Below are 25,145 nucleotides of genomic sequence, written 5' to 3'. Positions count from 1 at the left end.
TAGGTAAATAACATATAAAATTGGTTATTTACCTAATATTTACAAACGTAAATATTAAGTAAATAGCAACTGTCATATTAAGTCACATCATCATTTATGACTATTTACCAAACATTGGATATTTAACAATATTAAACGTTTAAGTTGGTTATTTTTCTAATTTTTTTTGTATATATACTCTTTTTTACATGACAATATCAGAATAGTTTATTTCAAAAAGCTACAAAGTTTGTTCATTCATCACTCGTCGAAAGTGCTCATGAAACCTCTGAGGAAGCCAGCTCCGTTGCAATTCCCACACAGCATCTCACTTTTTCCTCTGAAAATCAATGAATTGGGAAAACATACATTAGACTTTTCTTTTAAAGCCTATATACGCATAATATTTATAATATATGAAGTGGAATTAAATTAATACCCGCAAAGCCAACACTTAGCCCCGGCTTTGAATTGGCCGTTGAAGAAATCAACAGAGTTCACTCCATTCCCTTCGCACTGTGAGCACAGAACTGCACCTGAATTTTTTTTATTTTATTATTTCGCGCTTGTAATCATATTTTCAGGCTCATACAAAAAATGGAATATTTTGATCAGATATATATTCAGATTTCACATATGTTTACCATTGCCATCGCAGTCGGCACAGATCACGCTTCTGGGTTTCTTGCTTTGATCGCTTTTATTATCTGCCTATGTGAAAAATAAGGCAAAAGTATTGAATATTATTTATTTTATCGCATGTTCTGTTTAAATTATGTAAGAATATGAAACTAAAGAGAGGAATTGACCTTAGCTTTGACGCTGGATAATCGTTTCCCAGAGGAATTGTTGAGTACGAGGTTTTGTCTTCGAACAAACGTTTCATGATTATTGCCTGTACATATAAAAAGTTGACTGTTAGTTCTTCGTCGAGTGAGTAGATTGGAGGTAAAGAAAATAAGAATATACCTGGATTTGGTATGGCTTTCGATACGAGAAAAGGTGCTGAGCACAGGGCACAAGCCATTCCAGGAAAATAAAATAATAATCAATAAAAACGAGATATTTTATTTATGCGATAAAAAAGAAGCTAATATAAGAACCATTCGTTCTGATGTACAAATGGGATCTTATCAGAGAAATGGAAACGAAATGTAATGAAAAGAAACGAGCGTGTGTGTGCCGGGTTGGGCTTTTTGTGTGGAATTTCCACCAATATCTCTTTTGAAGATGGTTATTCTTTGTAAAACAACATATTCAAATAATCCATAATTATCTCATTTTATTAATTTTCAGTCGATTTTTTCATTAGTTTAAAAGAAAATGTATACAACTAAGTAAACAAAACGGTAAACAGTTAATGAGATACCACAAATATATATATAGTCATTTGACTTAGTTTTGTATAATAGTCAAGTTTTTGTAAATTTTCTGTAAATAACCATCTCAACTTATTTACAACATTCAAAAAGACAAAAAAAAAAAAATTCCAAAATAGGCGAAAATGTTTTTGGGTATTTTTGTATTTATAAGTGCCGTAAATAAATTAAGGTGGCTATTTACAATAAATTTACAAAAGGTTGGTTATCTAGCAATTCTTAAATTTTTTGTGGTTTATTTGATTCATTTTTTTTTATCTCTTGGAACGAAGGTCATGTTTGGGAAAAGGTATTTCGTTGAAAAGAATCGTATCAATAGTCAGCTTTCTTTCTAAGTATCATGCAGGGGCAGAGCTACGTAGGGACCAGCGGGTGCACGGGGCCCCGCTGGCTCGGGGCAAAAAAAAAATTAATATGCTTAATTATAATTATTAAAAAATTAAATAATGCATATTAATAAATATAATAGGTACACTAATAATGTAACAAAGCTATTGCAGCTCAAATGGTCAAGGTTTAAGGGAAATGTCGGCAGGGTCCTAAGTAGTCCAAAAAAATTATTCATTAACAAGTCTTCTTTCATCTTCAATGTTAAAAAAAAACTCCAAATAACAACCATACACTTTTTTTTTCTAGTTTCTCATTTCAACTATTCTCCTTTCTTGTTTATCATTAACAAGGTAAATGTTTAATATATGATTCATATGTGCATTGCTCATTTTGTATTTTTATTATTAGAGTTCTCTAATCTTTTAATGCATATTATGTGTTTGATGAAAGTCCCAAATGAATTTTTTTTTCCTCTAATCATTTGGTGCTGATTTTTTTGATGAGTATAGATATGGAGAGATATTTCAAAAGAAAAGTAGACTCAACAACGACATTAATAGAAGAACACGCTAAAAGTGCAAAGAAGAGAAGTGGAGATTTGGAGGCCAACATAGAAGAGCTCGCTATCGATCCGGGGTTAAGGATTCCGATTTTGAATTATCATCCTAATGTCCAAGATGACGTGCGTAGAAGGTATATGCTAAAAAGTCATTGCCAACCACACAATTATGATTTTTCAAAAACTCTTTTTGGAACGAAACCTAGAAAATTCAACCCATCAAGATTTCAAGACTATCTTACTTGGTTGGAGTATAGCATAGCAAGGATGCAGTCTTTTGTTTATGTTATTATCTTTACAAAGAAAATAATGGAGATCTATGAGGTGGTGATTCTTTTGTTGGAAAATGATATTCAAATTGGCAAAAGAATAAAGAGAGGTTGAAAGTTCATGTCGGGGGTCCGGATAGTGCTCACAACTGTGCTTGGAATAAGTATATGGCTTTGATGAACACGAAGCAACATATTGAGATACTTTTCAACAAACAATCCAATAAAGACAAAGCCGACTATCATGCTCGCTTAGGGGCATCTATCGATTCCGCTCGATTTCTTTTTTGACAAGGACTTCCTTTTCGTGGTCATTATGAATTTTCTAGTTCAAATAACCAAGGTAATTTTGTAGAAATCTTGAAATTTATGGGTAACCTTGAAGAAAGAAGTCAAAGATGTGACACTATCAAATTCTCCGGAGAACGCTAAATACACATCACCTGATACTAAAAAAGATATTGTTTATCTTGCCGCGAATGAAGTTGTCAATGTGATTATCAAGGATATTGGAGATGCTTTGTTTTCTATTCTAGTTGACGAGTCTCCTGACATCTCAATGAAAGAACAAATTTAAACGTCGTGGAAATATGTAATATTTTTTTTATCGAATTGGATATTTTTATTATATATTATGTATCTTTAATTTTGTTTAATTTTTTTTTGTCCCCCCTTAATTTAATTCCTGGCTCCGCCACTAGTATCATGTGTTCTTATTTGAACTTTCTATAATAAGCAAGCATCTTTAGCGTAAGTGACATGAATGTAATTATTTATTTGATAGACAAAATGATAACCTCTAAACAATTTACTTGATAATACCAATTGCTTGTCACTTATCAAAAATCAACCAACACTCAAATATTGATATGTTTAATATAAAATGTGTCACGGAATCAACTAATTCGTGATCAAATATGTCACGAAATCAACCAATTCGTAGCCAATTTAATACCAAATCTGTCGATATTTGAGTTTTAGTTGATTTTTAATAATGGTCAATCAAATAATATTATTAATGTCCAGTTCTCTAAATTCATTGATAACATTTTATTACGATGTAAACAATTAATTTAGTTGTGAAATATGTTATATAACAGTTATATTGAAGTGCCCTTATGAAATTAGTTGTTTGGGGATAGAAAAAGTACATCTTGTTTTAGCTCTAAATGCTACAAACTTTTGTCACAATTTAAAAAAAAAAAAAATATGTAGTTAAATTTCATGCTACCATGATGTCAATAAAGTAGAATTTGATTTCATAAATCAAATTTGTTTATAGAAGTTCTTAAACATATACAGTTCGATATCTCAGACTAAGCTGAAATTTTATACAATGACTGACCCAGGAACGTAAATCAAGAGGATAATTGTGTAAATACTTTTTAAGGAGGGTAATTTGTTAAATTTTAAGATAAAATGAATTTTTTTTATAAAAAGGGCAAAAAATATAAATTTTTCAAAGGCGCATCAGACCCTCAGGTACTATCTGCTTCCGTCCCTATTTTGATTTTATTTTGTTCAGATGTTGTAGACCGTTGCTTAATTTTTATTGAAGTATTATTCGTAATTATTTTTAATTTTTTTTTTTACAAATACCAGTATTTTAAAGTTGTACAGTCATGATCAAAACTTATATTTTGGTGTATAACATGTTTTTCTGGTTAATTGCGCATAAATATTTAATATTTTAAGTTATATACACATGTATAATATGAAGGTTAGACTTCGGAATTTTATTTTTTGAAAAACTACATACCTCGCCGGAATCCCACGAAGAACATATGCACTTTGCAATATGGAAACAAAATCAACGCCGTTGACTTTCACTGGAATCGTCGTAATATGGGAGTCGGAGATTGTTTTAAACGAAGGTCAAAAACCGTCCAACGCTTTCCCTTTTCCCCAATTTCTACGAATACGTGAGGAGAAATGAGGTTTTGTTTAGGGGGCTGAAACGTTGGACTTTTTTAGGCTTAAAATGAATGTTGTTTTCCCTAAATAATTATGAAAAATAACGATGAAACAAAAAACACGCGATCTAATTGTAAAATATGCCCGAAAACAAAATTTTAACCTATTTTTGAAAAGTTTCGCCGACATTTTAAATTTTGATTATAATCTCATCATCAATTTTTAACATATTTTACTCAAGAATATTTTTGCCAAATTGCGAATTTTGTGTGTTTTAAAGTCTTCCAACTTATGCACTTATAGATTTTCAATTGAATTATTTTGAAAGTAACATGAACTTATGCTTGTTGAATTAATATATTTTGTTAATTTTTTAGAGTAAAATTGATAAATCTTTAAATATATAAATGAACATTCGTTGTACACTGTGTTTAAATGTTTGATATATTTTTATGAAACATTTACACGTCTAATTTTACATAATAAAACAAATCAGCGTAATTCGTTTGAAATTGGTAATTTAATGCACTTGAATGTTTATTGAAGCATTCTTCAAATTTTCATTTGACCTGATATTCTAAGACTATGTCAGTTATCCCTTAATTTTGATACTTTGATTTGATATTCAATTCGAACTTATATACACTAAATAGTAAAGTCTAATTGTGTATAATTCAAATGTATACATTTAAAAGAATGATTAGAAATATGTATAGTCAATGTATTTTACATGATTCGTTTAAACCCATAAAATTATAATTTAATACAAGGTAAGATGCACCGATCATACTAGATTATATTTTTAAAATTTAAATAATTACATTATAATTTTGATAGAAGATAACTAAAATACTCTATTTAATTTCTATATTTTTCCAATAAGTATGAAAGGTAGGGGAGAGAAAAGAAGATATTTTCTCATCATCAAAATGAGTATATGACATATTCAAGGGCATTTCCGGGAACGAAGAAAGTATGCTCTGGCCATAAATACTCTCTCTCTTCTTTCATTGCGAACCCTATCGAGCAAACTTTCTTTTTTTTCTTTATCGCGTCGTCATCGAGGTCTTCGAACTCTCACCACTGCCAAGTCCTTTCCTGCGAATTCTTTGATTTCATCACAGCTAACCTTTTCGTTTGCAGACTCTTCGAAAAAACCTAACCCTAAATCGTCTCACCGTCTGAAGGTACTTTTTCCTCGCCGAAACCCTAAATTTTAGGCATCGCGTTTATGAAACCCTAATTCACAACTGGATTCGTTTTTGTTCGATTTGATGTAATCTTTTCTGATTCTTTTTTTTTCTTCTTGCAGAACTATGGGCGAAACCAAGGACAACGATGTCTACGACGAAGAGCTCGTCGATTACGAGGAAGAGGATGAGAAAGTCCTCGAATCTGAAACCAAAGTTAACGGCGAAGCTCCGAAGAAGTGAGTTAAACAAACGTTGCTACCTTTTCCATCGATTTTGTTTGTCTGAAGATCTGTTTCCCTATTTGGAACCTTTTGTACTACCTGGATTACAAAATTATAGGTTTTGTCTTCTGAAAAAACCTTGCATCTAGTGTTGTTTTAAGTCTTCAAATACAAACAAAAGTTGAAATGTTTCTAGCAGATCTTGTGCGAATTATGTTTCTTTCTTAAAATTAGACATTTGATTTGGCTCTCTAAGATATGATTAAATATATATACTTGCATGAATGTGATAAGATCCTATCTGGTACTAAATATTCTGTTCATTGATTTTCTTTTTCTTCAGGGGGTATGTTGGAATCCACAGCTCAGGGTTCAGAGACTTCCTGTTGAAGCCGGAGCTTCTTCGAGCTATAGTTGACTCGGGATTTGAGCATCCTTCAGAAGGCAAACTATCTTACTTCACTCCTGATCTTGAGTTTATCGTCCTATATTATAGTACTATATCGTATTTAATTGTGTGTATTTTGGTGGTCGCTAGTTAGAAGCTGCAAAGTGCTTTTTAGGTGGGATTAGTGCTTTTAGATTCAGTTGTTGGGTCTTGCCAGCTCCTTTAAATTAAGAGTTGTAGTACTTTTACTAATTTTTTAACTTAAATCGCATAGCAATAGATGATTGTTATACTTGTATACTCGAGGGAATTTTATAAGCCATTTTAACGTTGTTAATTAATCTGTTATGTTGTTATATGCTTCTTCTCGTTTGCTCTCTAGTTTCTATGCCAAGATTGTCATGTATCTCTGTGGATATATATAAGGCTCTTGTTCCCCAATCCAATTCTAATGGTTTCTACTGCTTCTGTTCTTTGGGTTTTGATTGAGTAGGTTTTGTGTTTTTCAGGTAACATACTACTACCATTACTTGATTTCAAAGAATTGATATGGCTTGGTAAAGCTTATCAGTAAAAAAGATCCGAGAGGTTATGTTTTACTTACGAACGGTTCCTTCGACCCGGTTTTCTTTGGTTCTTCATCAGTGCAACATGAATGCATCCCTCAAGCCATCCTTGGGATGGATGTCATATGTCAGGCGAAGTCTGGAATGGGAAAAACTGCTGTTTTTGTTCTGTCATCGCTCCAGCAAATTGACCCTGTTGCGGGTCAAGTTTCTGCTCTAGTGTTGTGTCATACAAGAGAGTTGGCTTACCAGGTATAACCAACGATCTCATTGTTTGTATACAAATTTACCGAGGAATGTTGCATTACCTTACTCTGTGACCGCTTTTTATATGCAGATTTGTCATGAGTTTGAGAGGTTCAGCACCTATTTGTCTGATCTAAAGGTTGCTGTCTTTTACGGAGGTGTCAGCATCAAGCTCCACAAAGACTTATTGAAGAACGAATGCCCCCATATTGTTGTCGGGACTCCTGGAAGAATATTAGCACTGACAAGAGACAAGGATCTCTCCTTGAAGAACGTCAGGCATTTTATTCTAGATGAATGTGACAAGATGCTGGAATCACTTGGTATGACGTTTCTCTAACCACAGTTTTTCTATGTTCCCCAATCTTTCGACTATTTCTCAACTTGTCATGTGTGTGTTGCAGACATGAGGAGAGACGTCCAAGAAATATTCAAGTTGACACCTCATGATAAGCAAGTGATGATGTTTTCTGCAACTCTCAGCAAAGAAATTCGCCCGGTTTGCAAGAAGTTTATGCAAGATGTAATGTCCCATGGCCAGTACTACTCAATTTTGAAGTCTTTTTCATAATCCCACTTTAACCAGAGTTTTCTAGATCTATAGAATGTGGTTGCTCCATAGCAATATGCTTGCGTCGGTGTTGTGTTGGGCTCTAGCATGGGAAGTTGCTGCTGCTCGGTGGACTGGTTGTGTGCATGTGTTTGTGCGAGTGGAAGAAAAATACATAGGCCCTTTTAGGAGTCACACAGTGTTGGCATTAAAATGTTGTTTCAAATGTCAGTTCTTCTGTTTTTATTTTTCTTTTTGGAATAGAAGAGTGTGTGTGCTCTGGATCTAAGCTTGGGTTTGATAGGGGTAGGGGGAGAGAAGGGAGAGATTGATGTCACGCTGCATTTTTAACTATTATGTAATAGTTTGTGTTACTAAGCATCTGTAGCTCTCCGGTGTTATGACTTAAAGTTGTATCGTCAAGGAGGCAGAGATGGAGCAACATCTTGATTCCCGGGATGCACCACCATTCATTTCGTTCTGGATTCCATTAGCTTGAGGAAGGCTCCTAATATGATTTAATGTGACATTTGTTCCTTTCAGCCTATGGAAATTTATGTCGACGATGAAGCCAAGCTGACCCTGCATGGGCTCGTGCAGGTATTTTTATATTTGGTTTTATCTCTTTTTTTCTTATTTGACAGTCCAGATCTAACCTCTAGATATGAATTGCAGCACTACATCAAATTAAGCGAGACTGAGAAAAATCGCAAGTTGAATGACCTCCTCGATGCACTGGATTTCAACCAAGTTGTCATTTTTGTCAAGAGTGTTAGCAGGGCAGCAGAGCTGAACAAGTTGCTTGCAGAGTGCAATTTTCCTTCAATATGTATTCACTCGGGGATGTCTCAGGAAGAAAGGTCAGAATTGTTTTTAATTCTATTGTATTTTAATTTTCAAGTACAGTTGGACATTTGTTGCATTATGATCTGCTAGTAATGCCAATATTTCTATCTTGATCACATATTTTATATCGCTAAAATACGTCTCTGGATATGGTCCTCTCTTATGTTTAGGTTGAAGCGCTACAAAGGTTTTAAGGAGGGACAGAACAGGATTCTCGTGGCGACAGATTTAGTTGGTCGAGGCATAGACATTGAACGTGTCAATATTGTGATAAATTACGACATGCCAGATTCAGCCGACACTTATCTGCACAGGGTCGGTTTCCACTTATCTGTTGAAATTGTCATCTTCATAACTATTATCCCAAGTTTTAACTTGTGCATTTAGTTGTCGTCTAGCTGTTAGTATTATTTTGTCTTATTTTTTTATCAAGCGTTGCCTGTTATGCTTTTTATTGGTTTCGTTTAAACACAAGATGACCTATTTTATTTCACACATGTCTTGATCTCACACAGTTTTTTCTCCAAATATTCTAGCTTTTATTATGGTCGTTTTATGTTATTATTTTCATCCAAGGTTTTCATCATTTGTTGATTAATATACTAATATTGTATAATTCTTAATCACTGATGGGTGTTGGTTGATGTTAGGTTGCCGTAACTATATTTTTTTTTCTTTAACCTGTACGGATTGTATTGGGTGTGAATATAGTATTGACCTAATCTACCATATCATGTGGGCAGGTTGGTAGGGCTGGAAGATTTGGCACGAAAGGGCTTGCTATCACATTTGTATCTTCTGCTGCAGATTCTGAAGTTCTCAATGATGTATACGAATAACTTATTTTCCTTGTTCAATCTATCTTTTTAGTATTGTTTGTGTACACTTTATTATAATGGGCTTGAGCTTAATTTTGGTATATGAATAAATGTAGGTCCAAGAGAGGTTTGAGGTGGACATAAAGGAACTTCCAGAGCAAATCGACACTTCCACATACAGTAAGTTTCTTTCGTCGTTGCTCTTGTGATCATTGTTTTATGTAGAACTAATTTGATGGTCTCTTTAGGCTGATCCCCCTAAAAATTGGGTTTTTGGTCGTACAACACAATAATATATAATGATTGAAGTATAAGGTGTCTTAAAATTGAGTGGTTTTTGTCAATTAAATTGGATTGAAAAACCCCTTCCTTAACTAATTCATAGAAGACAAGCAACCTTAAGAAAGATTTATATACTTGTAGTGACTTTGTATGCCGTCTTTGTTTGTATTTGAAAAAAGTGAAATTAAACATAGGACCTATAATTTAAGCCCTGACACGTTGAGTTGTTTGTTGTTGACAGTGCCGTCATAGAGGAGTATCTTGGGGAAGAAGAAAGTCGCTGGCTTCAAAGATACAGATATCTGCTGTTTTCTGTATAATGAATTTAAATTATTCTAGTTATTGTGTTGGTATCATCATGGTAGGAATTCGAGAGACGATAATAGCTTTGGAATTGGTGTTATTGCTTTAGGTTTTGATGTATGGAGTTCACGTTACTTGAAACAGCCTTGGTGTTTTGAACCAACCATTCTGCGGTGCCCCTTTTTATCTCGTTAGCCTCTGTTGTGTTTTAGTTTTGTAGTAATTCCTTTTTTGAGCTCCGGAGATTCCTTTGTCTATTCTGATCGTTAAAACAGTCTGAATTTTTTTTTGTCGCATTTGATGTACAACGCATAACTTCAATATGTAGCTCAAATCGTTGAAAAATGAGGATACTTGCCAAAGACAAGTAGTAGAGAAGTTGAGAATTTTATCTCGTTCTGTCATTATATTCGGGTATGTCTGCAAAACCGGTAGTTGATTGTGTGTATGCCATTGATTTATATTTTTCGGTGAATTTGTTGGATTTTTCGTACTTGCAGCATAAATTTGTCAAGTATGTTTGTTGGATCGTCACTCGTAGTTGAGCACGGTTTTGTAAATTGTGCTCGCATTTTTTTCTGCTCGAATATTGTACTCAAATTTCATATCATTGTCTGATTTTTATCTTCAAGAGTGGGTAGTAATAAGTGTGAATATGTTTTGCGTACTGCCCAATTTGTAATAAAATAAATATGGCACAAAATCATAGAAATGACATTTATGTGCTTTCAAATTCGGATCTTATTTGGATATGCTTATGTGGCCTGGGAGAATTGATGATCATTTCAAAGCGCAAGGTTAAAGTCAAATACACATTCAGTCATAATAAAAGCAAATATTTTTTTGTCTCCAAGTTATTACAAACTGTTGACCTTGAAACTTAAACTAACGTGTACCGAAATAGATTTTAGAAAGGGTATCTTGTAGAAATATAAGGAAACAAAAAATGATCATGTTGTCCAGCGACATCGCAGAAAACAACTGAGCTTGTAGTATTTTGTGACCAGTTGATCTGCCTAGCTTGATCAATATGTAAAAGCCCGTATACGACTCGTGAAACATTCACGTCAAAAAAAAAAAAAAAAACATTCACGTCAATCAGAAAAAATAAAATAAAAAATAGAGTGGGTTTATTCATGTACCAAGTTGTCTACAAAATCCCATCAAGCATGCTCATAGAAGTATTTTATTTATTTAAAACCATGAGATTGGCATGTTGAAAGTTGAAACTTATATTTGGTTAGAAATCTCACCGCACAGCTCACATCACACACTACTTTATTGAAAATTATGGCTTGATAAAATTACGGAATTTCGGGTTGCTATTTTGAACAAAATGCCTGTACAACAGATAACAGCTAATCAATTTCTGGTCAGTTGATTTATAATATGGTCTTTCTCTTTCCCGATATAAAGGAACAATTATTGGATAAATAATAGTTAATTGGCTATATATATACACATACACGGTATATATGTATATATATAATGTATGAACATTCATTCACAACGTCCGTATTATTTTATATTATAAAAAAAAAACAAAAAAATTAAATAAGAGATTGACTATACAGCGTAGGGAAGTTGGAATGAAGACATTCATGCAACCTAAGATTTGACTCTTTTTGAGTTTGATTGAATTGAATTCATGCCAAAATTCAATTTTTTTATAACTTAATTAACAAGCCATTGTAGGGTCACCACTAGCGAGGTTATTTCCGTAAAATACAGGAGTGGGCTAGATAAATCAGAAAGGGGAATCACAATATGATTATATATGAACATTCATTTCATACACAAACAATCTCAGACAAAATGATTAATTCCAACGCCAATATTTTACTGGTAAACCATAGAATTTGGCTGATATTTTTATTCGACTACACAGAAGGAACAAAAGATTATTAATATTTTTTGGATGATAAAAAGAAATAGCGTAGTAGACCACACACAATGGACTCAACAACAACAAAGCATAACATCTCATTAAAGACAAAATCTTAAAACCTACCCACATGACATGACCACATTGGTAACAAACTCATAAACACAAAGTGAGAGAGAGCGAGAGAGATAAACTGAAAAAAAATAAAAATAAAAAGTCTCTTTCCGAGTTAGTTTCTTATTTACCAATTTATTTATCAGACGCTCTTATATTTTCAACATTCACATTCAGTATTTATTATTTAGTCCATAAAGTGTCATAAACTCACCCACTTCGCTCTCTCTCTCTCTCTGAAATAAGCATAGAGTCATTACAGACTGTCCTTTTATTTCAATTTTTCTAGAATGCAATTTCAATTCACTACTATTCCACTTTCTCAGAAAACTTCGTGATTTCTCTGTGATTTTGAGCCTCTCGAGCGTCGATTTTTTCTTCTTCTTCCGAGTCGGTGTGTTGAGGATGGGGAATCGATTCATTTGCATGTCGAAGAAAGAGACGAAAGAAGTCGGATCGAGAAGCAAGAGAGCCAACAATCGATCGCAGAGGAAATTGATGGCCGACGAAGAGTTGTTGCACAGGCAAGCTCTTTCCATGGCTCTTCATCAGCATCAACAGCTCTCTCAGAGGTTCGAGGGCTCTATGTCCAGAAGAATCGGCTCTACCAGCTCTCGGAGATTCAATTCCGATCCGGTCTCCAACGCCAAACAGGTCTCCTCTAATTTCATCTCATATATATACACTCATTTGTTGATTATCCGTTCTCATGATTCGCTCCGAGAGTATTTTTCTTTTGTTTGTATGTTTTGCTTAATGATTAGATCCGTGATAAAGGAAAGTAGGTTTTTGAGGATTGAGATCTAAAGTAATAATAAAGGCCTCGATTTTATGTCAGCTTTATGGTAAAAAAAAAGGTTAAGAATATAATTTAGAAGATAAAAAGGAAAGTTTTCTGTAGAAAGAAAAGTATAATTATTCGGTCTTTCGAAAGACGTAGTATTTTTTATTTTATTACAACTAGTGCTTACTTTTGTGTAATCAATCTGAGGAGGAAAAAGAAAAAAAGGCGTATTAGGAAAAAAGCAAAGGGACACTTGAGCAACGTTTATATGTTTTCTTTTTGTCCTAGTATTAAATTTGATTAATGATTGTCAACTACAACGTGAATAGTATGTTTGGTAAGTAAGTGCATAGAAGCCATTAGTGACCCACTTTTATGGCATTTCAATGACTCTGCATAATGGGGCTCTATATTATGCGGAATGTGATTCAAGTGTTGTTGAATTCTGTTTCCTCTGTGATTACAGGTACAGCCACCTGAGTTTCTCGAGAATCTAAAGACGAAGAAAATCGTGTTGGTTCACGGAGAGGGTTTTGGGGCGTGGTGTTGGTACAAGACGATAGCTTTGTTGGAAGAGACGGGGCTGATTCCCACAGCCTTTGATCTTTCGGGGTCTGGGATCGATCTCACGGATACGAGTGCAGTGACTTCGCTGGAAGAGTACTCGAAGCCGCTGATCGATCACCTCGAGAAGCTTCCGGAAGATGAGCAGGTTATCGTCGTCGGTCACAGCACCGGAGGTGCTTGCGTTTCTCACGCGATGGAGCGATTTCCGGGGAAGATCTCGAAAGCGGTTTTCCTCTGTGCCACTATGGTTTCGGATGGCCAGCGACCGTTCGATGCTTTTGCCGAAGAGGTAACAAAAACAGGCAGCAATATTTCCTCAAACTCGAATTCCTTGCTGTAAATTAAAGGGTTTTTGTTTTTGTTTTTGTTTCACTGCCATAGCTTGGATCCGCGGAACTATTCATGCAAGAATCTAATAAGTTTTTAATTCACGGGAATGGAAAAGACAAGCCTCCGACGGGATTCATGTTCGAGAAAGAGCAGATGAAAGGACTGTACTTCAATCAGTCCCCGACAAAGGTATGTTAACGACACTGACAAAGTAAAGAAGCTGATTTTAAAAGAAATCAGCACAATCAAATCACACTGAGTTTTGGCTTTAATTTTAGGATGTTGCTTTGGCCATGGTATCTATGAGGCCAATACCTCTGGGTCCTATAATGGAAAAGCTGTCGTTAAGTGCCGAGAAATACGGGACTGCTCGGAGGTTCTTCATCCAGACATTGGAGGACCGCGCACTTTCGCCGGACGCCCAAGAAAAGATGGTGAGAGATAACCCGCCCGAGGGAGTTTTCAAGATTAAAGGCAGTGACCACGCTCCGTTTTTCTCAAAGCCACAATCATTGCACAAAATTTTGGTGGAAATTGCTCAGATTGCTTAGCCCATAATCATGAATTTTTTTTATTTTTTATTTTATTTTTACCCTTCTCACTAAATATAGAACGCAAAAGTAGTCCCATGGTTGTATGTAGAAACATGGTGGCCCAAATGGTACAACTTACTTGAAAGAAAAAATGAACACTAGACAATGCAAAAAAGCACTAGAAAAGGAAAGTATTTGGTTTGTGTAAATCCAAAGCCATTATTTGTAGTGTTCATCTACCAATCAGAGCCAACGTCTATAATTACTGCATTTAATTCGAGGATAAGGATACATCTTTAGTTACGTGTTTCATACTCTCAAACGCAAGTTTGCGGTTTCCACGGTCGGTTCATAACAGCCACACGAGAATCAGCTACGATGAAACCCAACTTCTGATTATGACAAACTTCTCCAACTTGTGTGTCCTCTTGATATATTAATTTTCTTGAAATCGAACATCTTATTTTTGGCAGTTACACCTACGTGGAAAAATTCCTTTTTTGGCTCCCTCATTGCTTTTAAGAAGAAAAAAAAAATGCGACAGAAATAAAATAAAGGGGCTTCTGTCCACACCACAAGGCACAGAATGATTTTACGTTCGCACTTGAAACAAATCTACACAATAGACGACACAAGGCGTGTAAACAGCCATAACATTCATCCATATTTTTTCTGTCAAAGTGAGTGAGTACAGAAAAAGCTCAACTATATATAATGAAATCCTCAAGGTTTTCAAGTTACTTAGTGCCATCATCATTCACATCACACCAAGGAGAAAACCGAGTATATCAATCAGAGCATACCAAGCAATTTTCCTCTAAACGAGATTACTTTCACACTAGTGAAAATTTACAAATGGCCTAACCATATATAGATATATAAGTCAATTATAAGCTGAGAAAATTGTTACACCTTTCCCCAAAAAACATTGCCCACCTTTGTTGTCCCTCGGATACTGTCACGTACCACTTCTCCATAATAAGCATCGCTGCACCCCCGACGACCCCCCGATATCGGAGCATCAAAACCAACAGAAAAACTCCACAAACGGGTCTAATGACATGACATCAGACTATTCGAATCAGCTCATTGTTACATGGCATTTTAAGCTAATTGATATAAGAATGAAATTACCACCTTATATTTGGCGAGGTAAGAAAATCATCTTTCTACACATTTTGCACCTCACAAGAGGTCTTCGGTGGGGACCGCAGCTGCAGTATTGGAGTCGTTGCCGTGACATTTGAGGGGTGTAAAACCACAAGGATAATCAATTCCCTTTACACTTTTAAGAGGAATTATATTCTCGAGTGAATCTTGTCATCTGTTCAATGCAACACTATACGTAAACTTCTCTTGAAAGCCACATGTTTTCCGTTTTAATTTAGTTCACATGCAAAAATCAAATGCGATGACATATTGTTAAGAAGAAAATAGTACTTTACCAATTAGATATTCTAAGGACCCGCGGAGGATTTCTGCACCCATACTTGTTTCTGCACAATATCAAAACAGTATCGTGCTCAGCGAAAGGCTACCAAAAAGATGAAGAAAAAAAGTAACACACAATGCGAAAAGATCTTTGAAATATTAAAGATACCTCATGAGCAGTGTGAACACTACCACCTCCTCTTTTAACAGCTTTTACTTCACTTGCATTTTGGGTACCCTCTTCCTTTACGATATGGGTTGTTCCACGGCGTCCAAAATTTCTCTGAGAGCCTGAAACAAGCGAAACAATTTGAAAGATTAAAGCTTCGCAAAAAATACAATGGTGACATTGACTTTAGCCCCATGATTTCAAAGCGCAAAGTACCTTCAGCTGGGTCAATAAGTTGTTGGGTAGGCTGCGCGAGCGAGGGCGAGGACGAGATGCGCTCATCACTCGTATTTGAAACATCAGCACGGCGTAGAGGAGCCCAAACACCACGATCAGGCCTATCTTTATTCCTCGTACGTTTCTCTTGCTTCTCGCTAATATTACTCATGTTATGCACGTCTTTTTTTGCAAACTTGTCATCTACATCCTTTGATCTATCCCCTTCAATCTCCTTATGCGATACATGGCCGTTCACTGCAGACCTTACATTGGGAGGCCGTGGTAGACGCTTTAGATTTTCGGAGTTTGAGGTTGAAGTTTTTTGCTGAGGCTGGACTGGGCTCGGTGTTTGAGCTTGGTGAGTTTCATTATTCAAAAGTATGCTTCTGATCAACTTCCCGTTACCTTCACGCTTCTGACTATGCTTTGGTGGAGCTGAAATAGGAGAATTTCCAACGGATGTATCTTGGTGCTGAGAAGGATAGTAGGTCCAATAGAGATTCAAATAAATCGGTTAAGATGAGGGTGAATCAGTAACAAAGTCAGAAACGACACGGGCATAAAGAGAGAACACCTCATAACAAACAAAACTTACTTGTGCTTCGGGCCTTTTTCCTTTTAGTAGCAAGATTTTTTTCTTCCCAGAATCACCAGCCACTGTTATACCAGAAACATGACCTTCAGTTGTAGAGATTGTTAAGACATTGATTAAATCTTCCTCAAAGGACTAAAACCTATTGGGGGGATAAAACATCGAGATTGTGCTTCTTATATACTATACTAAGCAATTATGGGCACAATTTGTGATTTAAAGAATCTTTGTACATTACATCCATATATTCACACTAATTGTAATAGTAATGAAGTAGCCAAGTCGGATTAGTAGATACCATTTTCCTTATGGCACTTGTGTTCAAACAGTTGCGGCACCACTTGCATCTCAGACAAGCAGCCACGGTTTAAACACAGACAGAAAGAAAGAAAGAACAAACGAAGGAAAGTACCTATTTCATTATCAAATACTTCTTTCCCAGATGAAGTACCCAGCTGATCCTCATGCCTAGGCACCACAGTGAAAGTTGATTTGTCCTTGCGATTGGAACTTTTTGATTTGTCCTTCAATATATACTGTCAATCAGACATCATTTAAACGAGTTATTGATAATAATAAATAATTCTGAGGATCGCGTAACAGCAGATCATGGCATAAGATGTCTGAGGAATATGCAAAATTTTATGTAGGCATAAAGTCTAGCTATAGCTTAAACGTCAAACACCTAAGACTAGTCCTAAAAAGAACAAACAGCATTTCATACTGACAGAATAAAGAACAACTTTCTATTTTTGTTTTCAAAAGAACAGTTGCCGAGTCACATAAAGTTTTGCTAAAAAATATCGTTTGAATTAAAAAAAAATTACTTTTTCATTCACTGCAGCAGGACACAATATTTATAATGTATACATAAAAGCGCATACCTTTTTCTTCTCAGAAGCTCGTTTTGTAGCAGATGAGCCAGGCTTCCGTGAAGAGGCAACATTGGATCTCCTGTTGGTCTTTCGAATAATTATTGAACCCTATTGTCAGACATTATTCAACAAACATTAGAAAATTAAGCAAATTTACCGGGAGAAAAATAAATATACTACATTGCACTTAAAAACTCTCGTAAGAACAGAACAATGTTCTAAGTGACAGAAGCAAATAGGCTATATAATATTTTTGGTGCATTAAGAATCTATTGCTACAGTGCTCAGCTTATTGTTTTCACTCCCTATTCTCAGTCCATCTAGTTATATCCAAGCAATTGCATGTTTTCTAAAGCCCACAAGCAGAAAATGACCTTAAGAAAAAACTATTACTCAGGATAGACCCGGTTCAGCATTCAAAGAAATTACTTTTTTTTAATAACCGTGGTATCCGGGTTAGACCCGACTAATATCCACGAGGCCCTGGCATTATCAACCGGGAGACTACCTGGTGGCCCCAATTGTTGCGTCCAGGGGGAATCGAACCGGGGACTAGAATTGACATTTTTTATGCAAAGAAAATTGGTTGTTACCTGACCTCCACCTTCAGCTGATCTTTTCTGACGAATATATTCCATGAGAGGTGTAATAATAGGGGGTTCTTTGGAGGAACCTGATATCAAACGAAATAGATTAGATTATCAGAGAAACTAACATACATTCTGTAAATCCAATCAGTGTTTCTCTACACTCCAAGAACACAAAGCTCCATAAAATAATAACCTCTCGCAGCTTTACGAAAAAAGAAAAAAACATGGATGCCCATAAATTTATAGGTTGTGGCTTGCCAATGAAGTCGCAGGAGAATCATATCAACAGTGTTACTGTACTACCCCAGACGCGAAATACAAGAAAACTGACGTAATGCTGGCCATGCACGTATAACATGAAAAAAAAAAGTAAAAAAGACCGACCAGCTTGCTCAGCTTCTTTTCTTTCCAGCTGTATTTCTGCGCTAGGAAGATGCTCAACTGGCTTTGCGATGATTTTCAGGAATTCCAAATACTCAGGATCTACTTAATAAAAAAAACAATAATACAGTCAGATTAGAACAAAGAGTCTACATTATGCACAGAAAAGATTCACGCATCAGGATTCTTTTTAGAAGATGCACGAATTAGTATGTTACCTTTAAATATTGTCCCGTCGCGACCATCCTTACGACTACTTTGTTTTGGAGCACGCTGGGACGGAGCATATTCGACTAAGGTCTTATACTGTACACCTGAAACAGACATTAGTTTAGCTTTCTCTCAATTCCTTAAGATTCTATCTACCACGCAAAACAGAATTCTTCATGCAGAAATACTTATTTTCCTACTAATGTACGAATCAACCACACTTAAAACTGAGCAACTGGAGCTTCTAAGAGGTAGTCACGACACTAGACATACACCAAAAGAACAAGCTTCGGTGTAAAATGGAAGCATCAAAATCCCCATTACCCTTCCTAAAGGATAAGATACTTGATTATGTAATTACCCTTTTCATTGACAAAGACATGCCCATCAAAGAACTCGGCGAACTCTATAACATCTTCAGGTCTGTTGAAATCTAGGTATGCTCGCGAATGCCTCTGGTTCTTCAGGCTGTAACACGAATCAAGAAAATTAAATAATTTTCGCTTATTATTATCTAACAAATATAATAATAATTCGCTTTTCGTCTCTGCCAATATTGATTCGTTTCAACTTTAAGAATTAAGTAGCTCTGAATAGCAACAGTACAACGAGCTCAATGAACACGACTACACGGCGTTTTCCCCAACCCTAATCTCGAAAATTGCGAGTAACATAAAATAAAAACGAAACCAAAACGAGTCAATACAAAAAATTGGAAACGGAAGAACAAACAAACACGGGCAACCCTAAAAGTTAAAATTTGATCGGCATTAGGCAAACACAATCAATAAAAAGAAAATTACGAAATGAGAATAGCCCTAAAACAAACCTGTTCTTCCCGGGAGTGTATCGAAGCCAGTGATATCGGCCAGAGAACCGATCGTCGATTTGCTGAGAGAAATCCGGTTGCGAGAGCGTCGGAGGTAAACGCCTAACGACGACCTTCGTCCTCGACAGAGGCTCTTTCATCTTCAAACCCTTTTTCTTCGCTGAAAATTTTCGATTACACTCTTCTTCTTCAAATACATTGGACAAAGTCCCAATATTATATGATGGTATGAAAATTTCCCTGTATCTGTAACTTTCTCTTCTCTCTCTGTGTCTCAGTAAGACGACCCTATTCTAGTTTTGGTATGTTTCTTGGGAAAATTCACCGAGAAAATGGGATGTGAAAGGGGGTTTTCTTCGTTGCTGAGATTGGGTTGGTCGCGATTGATGGAATGGTAAAAGCACTCGGACGGATTAGGGCTTGGGCCTGAGATACTCGAAGCATAAGCCCAACTTATGTACTTCGGTAGTTATTTTCTTTTGGGGAAATTACAAATATAGCAATTTTCCACTGTGATATTTCAAATATAGCATATTTTTTAAATGGTGAACATTTATTTTCCTTTTTAAAAGTAAATAAATTTAATAAGATCCTAAACATCTATTTTCGTAGCCTTCCCGTGTTTTTGGGGAGACACAAAAAAGATGCGCCGCAAGCGGTGAAGGAACGGATTATTAAAAAACTTCAAGATTGGAAGTCTAAATTATTCTCGGCCGGTGGAAGAGAGGTACTTATCAAAGCTTTGGTCAGGCAATTCCCACATATACCATGAGCATCTTTAAACTGCCGATGGAATTGATCAAACTGATCCACGCCACGGTGGCTCGGTTCTGGTGGGGAGGGTCGGTAGAAAAGAGAAAAATTCACTAGGCGAAATGGGAGTATGTGATGAAGCCCAAATTAGAAGGTGAGTTTGGTTTTCGCGATATGGGGATCTTTAACCAAGCGTTAGTGGCTAAACAAGCTTGGAATCTCATGAAAAATCAATCTACTGTTATGGCGCGTATTTTTAAAGCAAAGTACTTCTCCAAAAACGTCTTTTTTGGAAGCGAAACAAAAGGGAAAATGCTCGTATGTGTGGCAGAGTATAATCTGGGGCCGACAGCTGATCCGTAAAGGGGCCATCAGGAGAGTGGGAAGTGGCTTCTTTTGCGTCTCCTCGGAGCCGTGGATCCCAAGACCCACTTCCTTCACCCCAATTCGAATTGGGCGGAATAGGGAAAACTGGCGCCTCGTTGCTGATTACCTGGTTGGCAGAGACTGGAATGAAGAATTGCTACGTGAATACTTCATCCCCGGGGACGTGGAGATCATTAAAGCCATCCCAGTCAGTCACGAGGGTGGGGATGACTACTGGGAATGGAATTTTGATGAGAGGGGACGATACTCGGTGAAATCGGGGTACTTGGTGGGAATGAACATGACAATGGAGATAACTTCGGGTCCGAGTCTTGATGCGAAATGGTGGTCTAAGATGTGGAACTTCAAGATCCCGCCGAAAGTAAAGCACTTTATCTGGAGAGCGTTTCGAGAGTACTTTCCAACCTATGGGAGTCTACATAAGAGACGTGTTGATTGCCTACCGTTCTGCCCTCGATGCAATGCCCTTCTGGAAGACGTAATGCATGCTATCGGTGGCTGCAAAGCGAGTAAGAAAATCTGGAAGGCCTCTTGTTTTGCTCCTATTTTTGATGCGAGAATAGCAAGATCCTTTTGTGACTGGTGTTTCCAAATGATGGAGTACAAACAAGGGGTGGATCTCGATTTCTTCTGCACCTTAGCCTGGGCGACGTGGAATGAAAGAAACTCGACGATCGCAGGGGAGGTGGCAAAACGGCCAGAAATAGTGGTAGAGGATGCTCACAACTACCTTACAAATTTTCAGCGTCTCAATGTGGCTCACATCACTCGTCTTGCTCAGCCGCCACCAAAAGAAGTCGCCGTGGACCAAGCCAAATAGGGGGGAGTTAAAGCTGAATGTGGATGCTGCAGTCTGCCAGATCTCGGGGATGGCTGGTATCAGGGGAGGAGTCCGGGACGAGTTTGGTGCGATTCAAGGTTGGTTTTTCGAAGCCCTTCCGATGGGCTGCACTGTTCAGGTGGCGGAATGTTTGGCTATTAGAAATGGCCTCAGATTTTGTGTGAATAATGACCTGATCCCGACGTCGGTGGAATCCGATGCGAAACGGATTTGTGACAGAATTAATGACGGAAAGTCAAGTGGAATTGAGGGTTCGATTCTTCGGGAGATCGATGATATTCTGAACAGTACGGGTGGATATCTCGCGAGGGTAATAATCTGGCGGACACGCTTGCGAAGGCTAGAAGAGAAGCTTCTGATAGATATGCTTGTACTGAGTTTTGCCCTGCGTGGCTTGTTTCTACTGTAAAAACAGATTTGGCTGCGTTGTAGAGTTAATTCTATATGCTCAGCTTCATTTAAAAAAAAAACTTTAGGTACACTATTTTGACGATAAATTAAAAAAAAAACGGTTATCATAAGCAATTTCCATATTTTTCTTAGCTAAAAAAAATGTCATCTAATGTTTCTTCACGAAAACAATTTTTTCAATGAGTAATTTCTTTTTTTATTCTAAAACCATGACTAGATTAAAGAGTTTTTCCTAATATTCATTTGCAATTTTACTTTTCAAGTTGTGATAACACGGGCCCTGACTCGTGAAAAATTGCAAATTACATTTAATAAAAAAATATGTCATAAAAAAAGTCTATTTAATAACAATTAGAATTAATTACTGAAATGCCCCCTGAACTATGACCCGAGTCCACAATTGCCCCCTCATAAAAAAAAGTGATCGTCTGTTTACATTTAATTCTTATTTTGTGTCGAAAACAGTCATTCCGTTAAATTTTCTCTCATTCTGTTATGTTTTTGCTCGATTTTTTTGCCACCTAAGCTTATTTCTTGGTATAATGTCTAAAATGTCCTTTAGTAAATGCAGTGATTTCATTTCTTTATTTTATTTTCATTGAAAAAAAAAAGACACACACTTTCCATAATAAAAAAAAAAAAGAAAAAAAAAGAAAAGGGAAAGAGGAGTCAATGAATAATCCATAATCCAAAATCGCCTACCCAGAACAATAAATAATACTAAGAAAGCTATTGCGATTCTCTCGAACTGCCAAATCAATCCAAAACCAGCAAACGATTCCTCAAATTCCACGTTCTCTTCGACCCCACCTGTATATTACTCCACTTCAAACTCGGATTCAATTATCATCGTTTCCTTTTTCCTTGCTGAAACAGTCGATCATCCATGGCGTCTCTGAGCTTCACTCAAGTCAAACCCAAGTTCGGTGTAAGAGGCCGACCCGGAAGAAGCGGATTGCTCGGGCCGAGCAGAGTCGACTTCAGGGTTCGGGCTTCTTCTGACGACAAGGCCCAGAACGAACCTGATCTCAGCGTGACGGTCATGAAGAGGGCTTTCGACGAGGGTTGGGGCGCTGTGATTGCCAAAACTGTAACTCTCTCTTTCTCTCTGGAATTGTGAAATGGGCTTGAGTTTGGGTCCCAATTTTGGTCAATTATATTGGAGAATTGGACTTGAGAAATAGGGTTTTGAGATATTTAGAAAAAAAAAATAGAAGCTTCGTCCATAACGCTCTAAAGAATAGATATCTGCCATTGACGCAACAGAACAATAAAAGCACACCTCAACTTAACGCACGCACTGATTCGAAACCCTAAACATGAAATCAATTGAATCGAAGAAATTACCAGCTGTTAATTGTGTTAATAAACGCAGATTCAATCTTTGAATGGATTGGGGAGAACGTTGGTCCAAGACTCGGCGGAGATGAAAGGCCCAGGAAGTGAACGACCTCGGGATTCCATTCCCGCTGCTGGGCCCGGCAGAACATCAAGAACGTGTTGGCGAAATACGAGTTGAAGCCCATGAGAACGTGCCAGAGGGCGTGTCCCTGATGGTTGAAGAGCCATCCCGAGATTCCGGCGCAGAGGAATCGGTCGGAGAGTCAGCAGAGATTCTCTTCTCTTCTCTTCTCTCTAAACCCCCTCTCTCTCTCTCTCTCTCTCTCTCTCTCTCTCTCTCTCTCTCTTCTGATTTATAAAAGTATTTAATTCATTTATTCAGATTTGACCCGACCGGATCAGACCCGAGTTCATCTTCTTCTTTATTTTTATTTCTTATTCAGATTTTGTTCTGGCGATTCATTCAGCCTGGAAGCCGCCGTGTGCAGCCACGGCCTGTTCGCCATGGCTCCCAACCGGTGGGACCCACTCTCCAGGACTTTCCTCCGCCCTCTCAGCCTCTCAGACCATTCGGAGTCCGTGCTGGCTCTCATCTCGCAACCCCAACACCGTCGCTGCCTCCGACTCCGACTCCGAGGATGAACAAGCTCTGCTCGTTGACTCCTCTTTCCCTTTTCTTTTCTTTTTTTCTTTTTTTTTGGATTATGGAAAGTGTCTTTTTTTTCAATGAAAATAAAATAAAGAAATGAAATCACTACATCTACTATACTACCCTCTAAACATAACAGAATGAGAGAAAATTAGACGGAAGGACTGTTTTCGACACAAAATAAGAGTTAAAGGTAAACAGACGATCACTTTTTTTAATGAGGGGGCAATTGTGGACTCGGGTCATAGTTCAGGGGGCATTCCAGTATAATTAAATATTCCTAATAGATAATACAAAAAGTCCTATAATTAATCATATTTTTAGAATAATCCGTTCAATATATATATATATATATATATATATATATATATATATATATATATATAAATATAATTACGTTGGTGAAACGTATGTACTCTTTTTTAGTTGCCATGGGAGATTACTTTGTTTATGGACTCCGGCGCTTTTGGCACACACTTTCCCGGGATGATCGGGAGTTGCTTCCTGCTTTGGTCGCCCAGAAATCAACGCACACAGCGAGTTAAGTTTCCTTTCCTCAATACGGAGATACGTCGATGATCGAGGAAAACTCAAGTTAAACACCGATGCCGCGATTCCTCGATCGGGTCTGATTTCGCTGTTGTCATTAAAAATGTTTTTGATCAAGTGGTGGCGGAAATCATGGCTGTGAGCAGGACCGGCTTAAGAGCATTTGAGGCCTAAAGCAAACTAATAATAATAATAATAATAATAATAATAATTGAAGGGGAAAAAAAATCACGCAAGACCTCCTAATTCAATGTGTTGTCCAATTTAATCATTTTTAATTAATTTTTATCTACTACGGATATAATGTTTCAAACTTATTACAGTTTTTTTATTTTTGCTGTAGATTAATATAGTTTATTACACTTCTCAATACATAAGTTTTTACTATTCTCATTTTACCATATTACTTTTATATCATTTTATTCGCTTCCAACTTTTACATTACCACCACCCACCAATAAAACAACAAATCCAGCTAAAATATTGTTTTTGACTAGAGAAAAAGTGGGCTTAACTCAACTACAATATTGTTTTGTTTGTGAATAAAACATTTCTCTTTTAATGATTGTAAAGATAATATTAATAATACATCAAATAAATAATAACTTTCCTAAATTGTGGGTCCATTGTCATATTTTATTACGGGCAAATTAGCAACGTAGCCTTTTTGAAACGTGATAATTAAGATCTAGCTCACGTTTGATAAATTTTGTAATCTAGCCATTTACTAAAGCCCAACTTAAATGGCTTTATTATTTTTTAGATCTAGCCCGGACTGGGTCTGTTGTTGGGCTTTGGTCGAACTAAAACTCAACTTAAATGGTTTTATTATTTTTTAGAAAATTGATTTTTGACCCCCACA

The 25,145-nt window shown here is 36.6% G+C and overlaps 4 protein-coding genes across 9 annotated transcripts; 2 read left to right on the top strand and 2 right to left on the bottom strand.

Annotated features, from left to right (window-relative positions):
• Positions 1-71: 71 nt before the first annotated feature.
• LOC149391558 (protein BUNDLE SHEATH DEFECTIVE 2, chloroplastic-like) lies at positions 72-1,116 on the bottom strand. Of its 2 annotated transcripts, none has more exons than XM_089620580.1 (5): positions 949-1,116; positions 789-874; positions 624-690; positions 419-509; positions 72-319 (listed from the first exon to the last, which is right to left on the bottom strand). In XM_089620580.1, exons 1-5 carry the CDS (start codon positions 1,004-1,006, stop codon positions 241-243), a joined length of 381 nt encoding a protein of 126 aa, XP_089476706.1. In that variant the 5' UTR covers positions 1,007-1,116; the 3' UTR covers positions 72-240. The 2 variants fall into 2 exon arrangements, with proteins under 2 accessions (XP_089476706.1, XP_089476705.1); XM_089620579.1 differs by having other exon boundaries at positions 419-515; positions 949-1,113.
• Positions 1,117-5,429: 4,313 nt separating this feature from the next.
• On the top strand, positions 5,430-10,139 carry LOC149391557 (DEAD-box ATP-dependent RNA helicase 15). Of its 3 annotated transcripts, XM_089618950.1 has the most exons (13): positions 5,444-5,495; positions 5,574-5,617; positions 5,743-5,859; positions 6,188-6,288; positions 6,878-7,050; positions 7,136-7,367; positions 7,449-7,567; positions 8,138-8,194; positions 8,270-8,454; positions 8,611-8,755; positions 9,184-9,267; positions 9,375-9,438; positions 9,782-10,139. In XM_089618950.1, exons 3-13 carry the CDS (start codon positions 5,747-5,749, stop codon positions 9,790-9,792), a joined length of 1,284 nt encoding a protein of 427 aa, XP_089475076.1. In that variant the 5' UTR covers positions 5,444-5,495; positions 5,574-5,617; positions 5,743-5,746; the 3' UTR covers positions 9,793-10,139. The 3 variants fall into 3 exon arrangements, with proteins under 3 accessions (XP_089475075.1, XP_089475077.1, XP_089475076.1); XM_089618949.1 differs by having other exon boundaries at positions 5,430-5,617; XM_089618951.1 differs by having other exon boundaries at positions 5,433-5,617; positions 6,742-7,050.
• Positions 10,140-12,041: 1,902 nt separating this feature from the next.
• On the top strand, positions 12,042-14,104 carry MES14 (methyl esterase 14). Its single transcript, XM_089620888.1, has 4 exons — positions 12,042-12,496; positions 13,093-13,482; positions 13,575-13,712; positions 13,802-14,104. Exons 1-4 carry the CDS (start codon positions 12,248-12,250, stop codon positions 14,072-14,074), a joined length of 1,050 nt encoding a protein of 349 aa, XP_089477014.1. The 5' UTR covers positions 12,042-12,247; the 3' UTR covers positions 14,075-14,104.
• A 591-nt stretch (positions 14,105-14,695) lies between these two features.
• Positions 14,696-19,717, bottom strand: UPF3 (Smg-4/UPF3 family protein). 3 transcript variants are annotated; one of them, XM_089620322.1, is made up of 13 exons: positions 19,353-19,717; positions 18,885-18,991; positions 18,532-18,627; positions 18,317-18,418; positions 17,936-18,015; positions 17,352-17,450; positions 16,880-17,003; positions 16,471-16,532; positions 15,873-16,347; positions 15,657-15,778; positions 15,502-15,552; positions 15,194-15,380; positions 14,696-15,109 (listed from the first exon to the last, which is right to left on the bottom strand). In XM_089620322.1, exons 1-11 carry the CDS (start codon positions 19,490-19,492, stop codon positions 15,514-15,516), a joined length of 1,446 nt encoding a protein of 481 aa, XP_089476448.1. In that variant the 5' UTR covers positions 19,493-19,717; the 3' UTR covers positions 14,696-15,109; positions 15,194-15,380; positions 15,502-15,513. The 3 variants fall into 3 exon arrangements, with proteins under 3 accessions (XP_089476448.1, XP_089476450.1, XP_089476449.1); XM_089620324.1 differs by having other exon boundaries at positions 18,317-18,415; XM_089620323.1 differs by having other exon boundaries at positions 14,696-15,380.
• Positions 19,718-25,145: the final 5,428 nt, after the last annotated feature.

Source organism: Urtica dioica, chromosome 7, assembly GCF_054948205.1.
Source record: "Urtica dioica subsp. dioica isolate 48M chromosome 7, U.dioica_male_clone48M_v1_H2, whole genome shotgun sequence".
In the NCBI taxonomy this organism is placed as follows: domain Eukaryota; kingdom Viridiplantae; phylum Streptophyta; class Magnoliopsida; order Rosales; family Urticaceae; genus Urtica; species Urtica dioica.
Note: the sequence above shows the minus strand (reverse complement) of the source record. Positions and strands in the feature narration are given on the sequence as shown.